This window comes from Salmo salar, chromosome 15 (assembly GCF_965601325.2).
Source record: "Salmo salar chromosome 15, fSalSal1, whole genome shotgun sequence".
Lineage (NCBI taxonomy): Eukaryota > Metazoa > Chordata > Actinopteri > Salmoniformes > Salmonidae > Salmo > Salmo salar.
The window spans coordinates 35,709,203-35,721,926 of record NC_138305.1 but is presented as its reverse complement, the minus strand read 5'-3'; the positions used below and the strand labels follow the sequence as shown (position 1 = coordinate 35,721,926).

The 12,724-nt window shown below is 44.7% G+C and overlaps 1 protein-coding gene across 2 annotated transcripts in view; it reads left to right on the top strand.

Annotated features, from left to right (window-relative positions):
- LOC106571244 (connector enhancer of kinase suppressor of ras 3) overlaps positions 1–12,396 on the top strand; it is a 50,057-nt gene extending 37,661 nt beyond the window's left edge. The window contains exons 6-13 of one of the 2 annotated variants that reach the window (XM_014144044.3): positions 1,495–1,614; positions 2,389–2,448; positions 2,577–2,645; positions 4,203–4,349; positions 5,233–5,357; positions 10,154–10,344; positions 10,482–10,568; positions 11,178–12,396. In XM_014144044.3, coding sequence (XP_013999519.2) covers positions 1,495–1,614; positions 2,389–2,448; positions 2,577–2,645; positions 4,203–4,349; positions 5,233–5,357; positions 10,154–10,344; positions 10,482–10,568; positions 11,178–11,506 — 1,128 coding nt within the window. In that variant the 3' untranslated portion in view covers positions 11,507–12,396. The remainder of the gene's footprint in view (positions 1–1,494; positions 1,615–2,388; positions 2,449–2,576; positions 2,646–4,202; positions 4,350–5,232; positions 5,358–10,153; positions 10,345–10,481; positions 10,569–11,177) is intronic. The other variant, XM_014144045.3, reaches the window with a different exon arrangement.
- Positions 12,397–12,724: the final 328 nt, after the last annotated feature.

Below are 12,724 nucleotides of genomic sequence, written 5' to 3'. Positions count from 1 at the left end.
AATCGATTCTTGTGGTTTCCTATTTTCCAACATAGCTTTACTTGTTTCCCTTTTTCTTCGCCACTGTAACTCACTCATTCTCACTTTCTGGTCTATTAGCTTCACTCAACTCACTAGCAGTTTCAAACAAAACCTCAGTTTCCGCCATCTTCCATCCCCCACATCCATTCCTTCCAACCTCCAAACACAGGCTTCTCTGGCATTATCACTTAATTATAAACTGGGTGATTCGAGCCCTGAGTGCTGATTGGCTGATAGCCGTGGTATATCAGACCATAAACCACGGGAATGACAAAATATTTATTTTTACTTCTCTAATTACGTTGGTAACCAGTTTATAAAAGCAATAAGGCACCCTGGGTGGTATATGGCCAATATACCATGGCTAAGGGCTGTATCCAGGCACTCCGTGTTGCATCGTGCGTAAGAACAGCTCTTAGCCATGGTATATTGGCCATATACCACACCCCTTCGGGCCTTATTGCTTATTTAACCAATCCAGTCATTAGGACTAACGTGTGACTACAGTCTTTCCCTCCCCTCACCTGAAGTTTAGCTCCATCATGCATGATCACACACCAGAGATCCACCACACCAGAATAGCTCTTTACAACAACCATAATCTCGTCCCCAGGCTAATTGTGCATACATTACGAGGCAGTGTCTTGTTAACGAGATTACAATGATGATGGTTATTTCCCCAAAGTTCAGTACACTGAACAAAAATATAAAACGCAACATGCAACAATTTCTAAGATTTTACTCAGTTACATACATATATGACGAAAAATGTCCATTGAAATAAATTCATTAGGCCCTAATCTATGGATTTCACATGACTGGGAATACAGATATGCATTTTAGGGTTACAGATACCTTGGGCCTCAGGATCTCGTTGGGGTATTGTTGTATATTCAAATTGTCAATCGATAAAATGCAATTGCGTTTGTTGTCTGTAGCTTATGCCTGCCTATGCCATAACCCCACCGCCACAGTGGGGCACTCTGAGCAAACCGCTCAGCCACACAACGCCATACACATGGTCTGCGGTTGTGAGGCCAGTTGGACGTACTGCCAAATTCTCTAAAACGATGTTGGAGGCGGCTTATGGTACAGAAATGAATAATCAATTCTCTGTCAACAGCTCTGGTGGACATTCCTGCAGTCAGCATGCCAATTGTATGTTCCCTCAACTTGAGACATTTATGGCATTGTGTTGTGTGAAAAAACTGCACATTTTAGAGTGGCCATTTATTGTCCCCAGCACAAGTATGCTACATCTGTCAGGTGGATGGATTATCTTGGCAATGGATAAATGCTCACTAACAGGGATGTAAATACATTTGTGTACAATATTTTAGAGAAATAAGCTTTTTGTGCGTATGGAACATTTCTGGGATATTTTATTTCAACTTAGCAAATATTTTTGTTCAGTGTATATTGGTGTTCTGAGACAACGTAGCTGAGTGTATTCAGTTATATGTTCCATTCCAGTCTGTGGCGCTGAACGTGATCAGTGAGCAGACGATGAGGACGACCTCTGACCCCCAGAAGAGTCAGATGGCCTGTCTGGAGGAGGTCCATATCACCAACATCAGACCTAGGGATGGACTGGTGAGAAGAGTTAGCTTGCATCCCAAATGGCAACCTAAACCGTATACAGTGGTGTAAATACTTTAAAGTACTACTTAATTCGATTTTTGGGGTATCTGTACTTTACTTTACTATTTATATTTTTGCATACTTTTACTTCACTACATTCCTAAAGAAAATAATATTATTTTTACTCCATAAATGTTCCCTGACACCCAAAAGTACTTGGTACATATTGACAGGAAAATTGTCCAATTCACACACTTATCAAGAGAAAATCCCTGGTCATCCCTACTGTCTCTGATCTGGTGGCCTCACTAAACACAAACGCTGCGTTTGTAAATGATGTCTGAGTGTTGGAATTTGAAATGGTTTATACTTTTACTTTTGATACTTAAGTACATTTTAGCAATTATATTTACTTTTGATACTTAAGTATACTTAAAACCAAATACTTTTAGACTTTAACTCAAGTAATATTTACTGGTTGACTTAGACTTTTAATAGTCATTTTCTATTAAGGTATCTTTACTTTTACTCAAGTATGACAATTTAGTACTTTTTCCGCCGCTGACCATATACTCTATAGTGCACAACGTTTGACCAGGGCTCATAGGGGTCAGGTCAAAAAGTAGTGACTATATAGGAAATAGGGTGGCATATAAGAAGCTGACTTATACTTGAAATTAGAGAAGAGTCTTACATGATCAGCCCGAGCTAGATGTACTGCTTGATTTCTCAGTCTCTGAGATTGATTGCTTCTTCCTTACATTATGCTGTCCTGTATTATCTCAGGGGTTGTATATCAAATCCACCTACGACGGGCTTCACATCATCACTGGAACCACAGAACATGTGAGTATCCCGTCTATCCCGATAGTAGTAGTCCAAGATGGTCTGGAGTGATCCAGTCAGAGTGAATGTACAGTACTGTGATGTCTCCTTGCTCACCGTCTGTCTTTCTGTTGTCCTCTGCACTCCAGTCTCCAGCAGACAGAACACACAGGATCCACGCAGGAGACGAGGTCGTCCAGGTCAACAAGCAGACAGTGGTAGCTACCTCATAGAGCTTCTCTCATCTGTCCATTATCTAACCCAGGGCTGAGAGAGACCAAATATCTTTGTTAAATCAACAACAAGCTCTTACTCAATAATGATAGGAGCACAGGGATAGACAGAAAGTGTTGATGATGAAGGGTCTGCTGATGGGACTGATGATGATGGATGTGATGATGAGAGTGATGATGATGGGAGTGATGATGGTGGGAGTGATGATGATGAATGTGATGATGGGAGTGATGATGATGATGGGAGTGATGATGATGAATGTGATAATGGGAGTGATGATGGTGGGAGTGATGATGATGATGATGATGGGAGTGATGATGGTGGGAGTGATGATGATGAATGTGATGATGATGGATATGATAATGGGAGTGATGATGGTGGGAGTGATGATGATGATGGGAGTGATGATGATGGGAGTGATGATGATGAATGTGATGATGATGGGAGTGATGATGATGGATGTGATGATGGCAGTGATGATGATGGATGTGATGATTGGAGTGATGATGATGGGAGTGATGATGATGGATGTGATGATGGGAGTGATGATGATGAATGTGATGATGATGGGAGTGATGATGATGGATGTGATGATTGGAGTGATGATGATGGATGTGATGATTGGAGTGATGATGATGGATGTGATGATTGGAGTGATGATGATGGGAGTGATGATGATGGGAGTGATGATGATGAATGTGATGATGATGGGAGTGATGATGATGGATGTGATGATGGGAGTGATGATGATGGATGTGATGATGATGGATGTGATGATGGCAGTGATGATGATGGATGTGATGATTGGAGTGATGATGATGATGGGAGTGATGATGGGGGTGATGATGATGATGTGATGATTGGAGTGATGATGATGATGGGAGTGATGATGATGGGAGTGATGATGATGAATGTGATGATGATGGGAGTGATGATGATGGATGTGATGATGGCAGTGATGATGATGGATGTGATGATTGGAGTGATGATGATGGGAGTGATGATGATGGGAGTGATGATGATGGATGTGATGATGGGAGTGATGATGATGAATGTGATGATGATGGGAGTGATGATGATGGATGTGATGATTGGAGTGATGATGATGGGAGTGATGATGATGGATGTGATGATTGGAGTGATGATGATGGATGTGATGATTGGAGTGATGATGATGGGAGTGATGATGATGGGAGTGATGATGATGGATGTGATGATGGGAGTGATGATGATGGATGTGATGATGATGGATGTGATGATGGCAGTGATGATGATGGATGTGATGATTGGAGTGATGATGATGATGGGAGTGATGATGGGGGTGATGATGATGATGTGATGATTGGAGTGATGATGATAGGAGTGATGATGATGGATGTGATGATGGGGGTGATGATGATGGATGTGATGATGGATGTGATGAAAGGTCTGCTGATGGGAGTAGTGATGATGGGAGTGATGATGATGGATGTGATGATGAGGGTTGTGATGCTGGATGGGTCTGACGAGGTGTCCTATCTGTCTGTCTGTGGTGCCTCCAGGTGGGCTGGCAGCTGGAGAACCTGGTGGGTAAGCTGAAGGTGGACCCAGCAGGCGTTACTCTGGTGGTGAAGAAGAGGCCCTCGGGTACCTTTAGCTTCACCCCGGCCCCCCTGAAGAACATGCGCTGGAGGCCCCTTCTGGTGCAGGTAGAGCCGTAATACATACACACACACACACACACACACACACACACACACACACACACACACACACACACACACACACACACACACACACACATACAGCTTGATTGAAGAACAACCGTAGAAGAGGTAGACCCAGCCCCCCTTATCCCTGTTGATATCATAGTGTTGAATCAATTCTGGATTTATTTTCATCTGTCATCATAGGTGTGACATTGTTGTGTTTGGTATCCCAGAGCTGTTTGTTTTTGATGGGGTTTGACAAGATAGGACAAGTTCCTCAGTTATTCAGCCACCCGGGCTGCGTCTTTCAGTGGATGGGTTGTAACTAACAATTAATCCCTTCTTCCTATTTGTTCCTCAAAAAAAGAATAGCACAAAGTCCAACCATGTATTGATGTCAGACGTCTTTTGAAGGTGACTCATGTTCACAGATCATGGGTCTAGTGTGACTGAATAGGCTTTGTGTTTCAGAAGCCGTTTAGGATGTGTGTTTTAAATAGATTGCATAGTGCTTCAAATGTCAGAAGTGGGCTGAGTCAGTGTGCCCCGACTACACTGTAATCTCGCCAGGTCTGGATTTTACCAAAGGAAAATTTGCTTAATTCGAAATAACACCATGTAACGCATTAGTATTTAGCTGATTATTTTGCTGATCGTTATGGTGAAGTTGTCTAATTTTAGCAGCTAAGCTACCTCAAGCCAATCATTTAACACAGATTTCTGTCGTTTTAGTGTTTTTATTTAACAACATTTGGAAATATCTGGGAATCTTCCGCTACACCCGCAATAACATCAATAACATCTGCTAAACACGTGTATGTGACAAATAAAAATGTATTTGATTTGATTATTATAACAACTATTTTGTTGTTTTGTGTGTTAGAGCGCCCTGAGTATGCCTAAGATCCAGTCTCCAAAACATGCCTGTGAAGCCCGCATGAAAAAAGAGAAGCCAGCCATTCTGGACCTATTTATCCCTCCTCCCCCCACTGTACCCTATACCCCACGGTGAGTATCTGTCTGCCTGTCTGTCTGTCGGTCGGTCGGTCTGTCTGTCTGTGGGTCGTTTTGACTGTCAGTCTGTCGGTCGGTTTGACTGTCCATCTGTCTGTCTGCCTTTCTGTCTGTATCTCTGTCCTCCTCAGGCTTTAGGAATGGGATAACACCAACTCTTGTTTAGTCCATTAAGTCCCAAACATGTACTTATAACTTCTGTTGAAATTACTGTTTGGGAAGAAAAAAATATTTGTACCCCAACAATGCTGGATACTGGTCTGTTAGCTGGAAACTGCTCTGTTAGCTGGGTACTGCTCTGTTAGCTGGATACTGCTCTGTTAGCTGGAAACTGCTCTGTTAGCTGGAAACTGCTATTTTAGCTGGATACTGCTCTGTTAGCTGGATACTGCTCTTTTAGTTGGGTACTGCTCTTTTAGCTGGATACTGCTCTGTTAGCTGGATACTTCTCTGTTAGCTGGATACTGCTCTGTTAGCTGGATACTGCTCGTTTAGCTGGATACTGCTCTGTTAGCTGGATACTGCTCTTTTAGCTGGATACTGCTCTGTTAGCTGGGTACTGCTCTGTTAGCTGGATACTGCTCTTTTAGCTGGATACTGCTCTGTTAGCTGGGTACTGCTCTGTTAGCTGGGTACTGCTCTGTTAGCTGGATACTGCTCTATTAGCTGGGTACTGCTCTGTTAGCTGGATACTGCTCTGTTAGCTGGAAACTGCTCTGTTAGCTGGAAACTGCTATTTTAGCTGGATACTGCTCTGTTAGCTGGATACTGCTCGTTTAGCTGGATACTGCTCGTTTAGCTGGATACTGCTCTTTTAGTTGGGTACTGCTCTTTTAGCTGGATACTGCTCTGTTAGCTGGGTACTGCTCTGTTAGCTGGATACTGCTCTGTTAGCTGGGTACTGCTCTGTTAGCTGGATACTGCTCTGTTAACTGGATACTGCTCTGTTAGCTGGATACTGCTCTGTTAGCTGGATACTGGCATGTTATCTGGCTACTGGTCTGTTAGCTGGATACTGGCCTGTTAGCTGGGTACTGCTCTGTTAGCTGGGTACTGCTCTGTTAGCTGGGTACTGCTCTGTTAGCTGGATACTGCTCTATTAGCTGGGTACTGCTCTGTTAGCTGGATACTGCTCTGTTAGCTGGAAACTGCTCTGTTAGCTGGAAACTGCTATTTTAGCTGGATACTGCTCTGTTAGCTGGATACTGCTCGTTTAGCTGGATACTGCTCGTTTAGCTGGATACTGCTCTTTTAGTTGGGTACTGCTCTTTTAGCTGGATACTGCTCTGTTAGCTGGGTACTGCTCTGTTAGCTGGATACTGCTCTGTTAGCTGGGTACTGCTCTGTTAGCTGGATACTGCTCTGTTAACTGGATACTGCTCTGTTAGCTGGATACTGCTCTGTTAGCTGGATACTGGCCTGTTATCTGGCTACTGGTCTGTTAGCTGGATACTGGCCTGTTAGCTGGATACTGGCCTGTTAGCTGGGTACTGCTCTGTTAGCTGGGTACTGCTCTGTTAGCTGGGTACTGCTCTGTTAGCTGGGTACTGCTCTGTTATCTGGATACTGGTCTGTTAGCTGGATACTGCACTGTTATCTGGATACTGGTCTGTTAGCTGGATACTGCTCTTTTAGCTGGATACTGCTATGTTAGCTGGGTACTGGTCTGTTAGCTGGATACTGCTCTGTTATCTGGATACTGCTCTGTTAGCTGGGTACTGGTCTGTTAGCTGTTATAATATCCACCCTGCACAGCCAGAAGAGGACTGGCCACCCCTCATAGCCTGGTTCCTCTCTAGGTTTCTTCCTAGGTTTTTGGCCTTTCTAGGGAGTTTTTCCTAGGGAGTTTTTCCTAGCCACCGTGCTTCTTTCACATGCTTTGCTTGCTGTTTGGGGTTTTAGGCTGGGTTTCTGTACAGCACTTTGAGAATATCAGCTGATGTACGAAGGGCTATATAAAAATAAATTTGATTTGAAATTTGATACTGGTCTGTTAGCTGGGTACTAGTCTGTTAGCTGGGTACTAGTCTGTTAGCTGGATACTGCTCTGTTAGCTTGATACTGCTCTATTAGCTGGATACTGCTCTGTTAGCTGGGTACTGCTCTGTTAGCTGGGTTCTGCTCTGTTAGCTGGGTACTGCTCTGTTAGCTGGGTACTGCTCTGTTAGCTGGATACTGCTCTGTTAGCTGGGTACTGCTCTGTTAGCTGGATACTGCTCTGTTAGCTGGGTACTGCTCTGTTAGCTGGATACTGCTCTGTTAGCTTGATACTGCTCTATTAGCTGGATACTGCTCTGTTAGCTGGGTACTGGTCTGTTAGCTGGGTTCTGCTCTGTTAGCTGGGTACTGCTCTGTTAGCTGGGTACTGCTCTGTTAGCTGGATACTGCTCTGTTAGCTGGGTACTGCTCTGTTAGCTTGATACTGCTCTATTAGCTGGATACTGCTCTGTTAGCTGGGTACTGGTCTGTTAGCTGGGTTCTGCTCTGTTAGCTGGGTACTGCTCTGTTAGCTGGGTACTGCTCTGTTAGCTGGATACTGCTCTGTTAGCTGGGTACTGCTCTGTTAGCTGGATACTGCTCTGTTAGCTGGATACTGCTCTGTTAGCTGGGTACTGCTCTGTTAGCTGGATACTGCTCTGTTAGCTGGGTACTGCTCTGTTAGCTGGATACTGCTCTGTTAGCTGGATACTGCTCTGTTAGCTGGGTACTGCTCTGTTAGCTGGGTACTGCTCTGTTAGCTGGGTACTGGTCTGTTAGCTGGGTACTGCTCTGTTAGCTGGGTTCTGCTCTGTTAGCTGGGTACTGGTCTGTTAGCTGGGTACTGCTCTGTTAGCTGGGTACTGCTCTGTTAGCTGGGTTCTGCTCTGTTAGCTGGGTACTGCTCTGTTAGCTGGGTACTGCTCTGTTAGCTGGGTACTGCTCTGTTAGCTGGATACTGCTCTGTTAGCTGGATACTGCTCTGTTAGCTGGGTACTGCTCTGTTAGCTGGGTACTGCTCTGTTAGCTGGGTTCTGCTCTGTTAGCTGGGTACTGCTCTGTTAGCTGGGTACTGCTCTGTTAGCTGGATACTGCTCTGTTAGCTGGGTACTGCTCTGTTAGCTTGATACTGCTCTATTAGCTGGGTACTGCTCTGTTAGCTGGGTACTGGTCTGTTAGCTGGGTTCTGCTCTGTTAGCTGGGTACTGCTCTGTTAGCTGGGTACTGCTCTGTTAGCTGGGTACTGCTCTGTTAGCTGGATACTGCTCTGTTAGCTGGGTACTGCTCTGTTAGCTGGATACTGCTCTGTTAGCTGGATACTGCTCTGTTAGCTGGGTACTGCTCTGTTAGCTGGATACTGCTCTGTTAGCTGGGTACTGCTCTGTTAGCTGGATACTGCTCTGTTAGCTGGATACTGCTCTGTTAGCTGGGTACTGCTCTGTTAGCTGGGTACTGCTCTGTTAGCTGGGTACTGGTCTGTTAGCTGGGTACTGCTCTGTTAGCTGGGTTCTGCTCTGTTAGCTGGGTACTGCTCTGTTAGCTGGGTACTGCTCTGTTAGCTGGGTACTGCTCTGTTAGCTGGATACTGCTCTGTTAGCTGGATACTGCTCTGTTAGCTGGGTACTGCTCTGTTAGCTGGATACTGGTCTGTTAGCTGGATACTGCTTATTAGCTGGGTACTGCTCTGTTAGCTGGGTACTGCTCTGTTAGCTGGATACTGCTCTGTTAGCTGGATACTGCTCTGTTAGCTGGGTACTGCTCTGTTAGCTGGATACTGCTCTGTTAGCTGGATACTGCTCTGTTAGCTGGATACTGCTCTGTTAGCTGGGTACTGCTCTGTTAGCTGGATACTGCTCTATTAGCTGGGTACTGCTCTGTTAGCTGGGTACTGCTCTGTTAGCTGGGTACTGCTCTGTTAGCTGGGTACTGCTCTGTTAGCTGGATACTGCTCTATTAGCTGGGTACTGCTCTGTTAGCTGGGTACTGCTCTGTTAGCTGGGTACTGCTCTGTTAGCTGGGTACTGCTCTGTTAGCTGGGTACTGCTCTGTTAGCTGGATACTGCTCTGTTAGCTGGATACTGCTCTGTTAGCTGGATACTGCTCTGTTAGCTGGATACTGCTCTGTTAGCTGGGTACTGCTCTGTTAGCTGGATACTGCTCTGTTAGCTGGATACTGCTCTGTTAGCTGGATACTGCTCTGTTAGCTGGGTACTGGTCTGTTAGCTGGATACTGCTCTGTTAGCTGGGTACTGCTCTGTTAGCTGGGTACTGGTCTGTTAGCTGGATACTGCTCTGTTAGCTGGGTACTGCTCTGTTAGCTGGGTACTGCTCTGTTAGCTGGATACTGCTCTGTTAGCTGGGTACTGGTCTGTTAGCTGGATACTGCTCTGTTAGCTGGGTACTGCTCTGTTAGCTGGGTACTGGTCTGTTAGCTGGATACTGCTCTGTTAGCTGGGTACTGCTCTGTTAGCTGGGTACTGGTCTGTTAGCTGGATACTGCTCTGTTAGCTGGGTACTGCTCTGTTAGCTGGGTACTGCTCTGTTAGCTGGGTACTGCTCTGTTAGCTGGGTACTGCTCTGTTAGCTGGATACTGCTCTGTTAGCTGGGTACTGCTCTGTTAGCTGGGTACTGGTCTGTTAGCTGGATACTGCTCTGTTAGCTGGGTACTGCTCTGTTAGCTGGGTACTGCTCTGTTAGCTGGATACTGCTCTGTTAGCTGGGTACTGCTCTGTTAGCTGGATACTGCTCTGTTAGCTGGGTACTGCTCTGTTAGCTGACATTGATGTTGTTTCTTCTTTTCCTCTCATCACAGAGATGAGAAGCCTAAAGCCAGTGTCAAACTGAGACCGAAGGGTTCACAGTCTCCAAACTCCTTCCTGGATGAGGGCAGACGGTGCTTCACCATCGCAGACTATGACAACAAGATTAGAGTCTGCCCCCCTCTTGAGCCCAACCTCCAACCAGCCCCAGTAGCCCGCCTGAGACAACGGACATCCACACGGGGTCAGTACCCCAACATACACACACACACACACAAACACACTTTTACAAAGATTAATCACAGTAGCATTCTGCTTCCATTTCACTGACTTTTATTGATTCTTTACCATTGAAAAGATTGATATTTGAACTCTTTACAGGTAAATCACGGCCCCTGTCCATGCCTGTAGAGTCGTGTTTGGGCATGTCTGATTCGTCCTCCAGACCCTGGCCCCAAGGGAGAAAAGGTACGCCTGCTACATCTATAGCACTGGGTGCCAATTGCATCCCAAATGGCACCCTATATAGTGCACTACTTTTGATTGAGGCCCCGTTCAAAAGTAGTGCACTATATAAGGAATAGGGTGCCATTTGGGACGAAACCTAACTGAGGCTAATCCACTGTTATCAGAATGACCATTTCACAAGCTCACTTACACTGCAGAACACACTGAGGCAGACTCAGATTGCATGCCTTGAATTCTTAAGTCGTTGTTCATTAACTTTGGGGTAAGCCCCAGCATAACCAGTGTTGACTTTGGCCACAACTACTTCTTAGACTCACTTATTCTTAAACAGCGATGGTTCAGCGGATGTTGTGAGACAAGTGTGTTCATTTGTGTATGTCTATGAGTATATCATGTGTGTTCGATGAGTATATATACATGTACCAGTGTAAGTAGGCATAAAGGTTTTACTGGTCAGATCACAGTCAGGAAAAACTATTTTCTAGCTCTAGTTATGCATCTACAGTATATGCCAGCCCCATGCTGAGATTCCTGTCTTATATATGGTTCTTACATGGTGATGATGTTCTTGGATGGACAATGAAGTCCTATTCTATCCTACTCTTGCAGGAGAGGACATCCTGCACAGATACCTGAGTAACGAGCGCATCGCCACCATCTCTGAGGAGGCCTCGTTCTTCCCCCTACCCTACAGACCCCTGGAGGGGCGATCTGGCCAGCTGGTCCGTGGTGTCGACCACATCCGGGGCTCCCAGTGCTTCATCAATGCTGACCTGCACAACAGCGCCACCATCCCCTACCAGGAGGCATTGTCGAAAAAGGCCCCGGCTACGACTATGACCCCTAGTGCTGCTGCTGCTACTCCCAAACGCCCTCCGTCTGAACCCTCTTCGATCCTGGGAGGCTGGCTAGCCCGCCTCAGGCTGTTGAGTCATTGACGAGTGCCTCGACCTTATGGACAGTGGACCGTGTGTCGCCCCCACTGCCTTTACCTTGCTCTAATCTAACAGTGGTATGGTTTCTCCACTCAGTATTCTGACTAACACTTACCATACCTGGAACGTTCTGTTGGAACTTGGAACACTAAAACAGCCTTTGGAAGCTTTGCTTCATTTCAACGCCACATAGCCTAGGGGTAGACCATTTGGTTGGATCTCTTGCTTCATTTCAACGCCACATAGCCTAGGGGTAGACCATTTGGTTGGATCTCTTGCTACATTTCAACTCCTTGGCGTGACAGACTGTTGGTTTAGATTCAATATGCTGACAGATTCAGAATGTTTCGTGGAGGGATTGGAGAAAATGACAAGGATGAAGAAGTATTATAGAAACATTCTGTTTCTGCTCATTTTCCTAATCAAGAGTAGGACTATCATTCAGGTTTAGGGAACATTAGCCTTGCTTCTGTAGGTGAACTGTCCTATGTGTAAATTGTTAAGTTATTTAGTTAGTGTCTGTACAGATTTCTTGTACGTATGTTTAAAATCATTTTAAGAAGTTGATTTGATTTTTGTACCAGTTTATTTTGTATTTCGTTTCATGAGTTGATATATAAATATAATTAAAGCCTATCATTTTTATTTGAGATAATGTGCTTCTCTTCATAGTGTTTCATGTTACTATGCGATGGACATAACTGCCAGTTGGCCTTTCTTAAAGCTACCGTATGAAAACCCTTGATCCACTGCTGTTACAAATAGTGTGTGTGTTTGTGTGTGTGTGAGTGAGTGTGCATATTTTTGTGAAGTTCAGGTAACATTTCAAAAAAGTGTAACTACTTCATCTCATTAAATGGTCTTCAATAAAACAGGTATGATTCAATGTGAAACTATAACATGATGTCATGACCAGGAAGACACTGAGACACAGATAGTGCCTTAGCAACACTAACCATACATACTAAACATATGCAAGAGCTGTGAAACTTGTCTTAAAGGAGGATAATCAGTGTCTTCATTCCAATAATAAAATAGAAAAAAAGTTTTACGCAGAAATGTCTAGCAACTCAAATAAAATGTTATTTGTCACATGCGCCGAATACAACAGGTGTAGACCTTACAGTGAAATGCTTACTTACAAGCCCCTAACCAACTGTGCAGTTTCAAAAAATATGGATAAGAGATAAAAGTAACAAGTAATTAAAGAGCAGCAGTAAA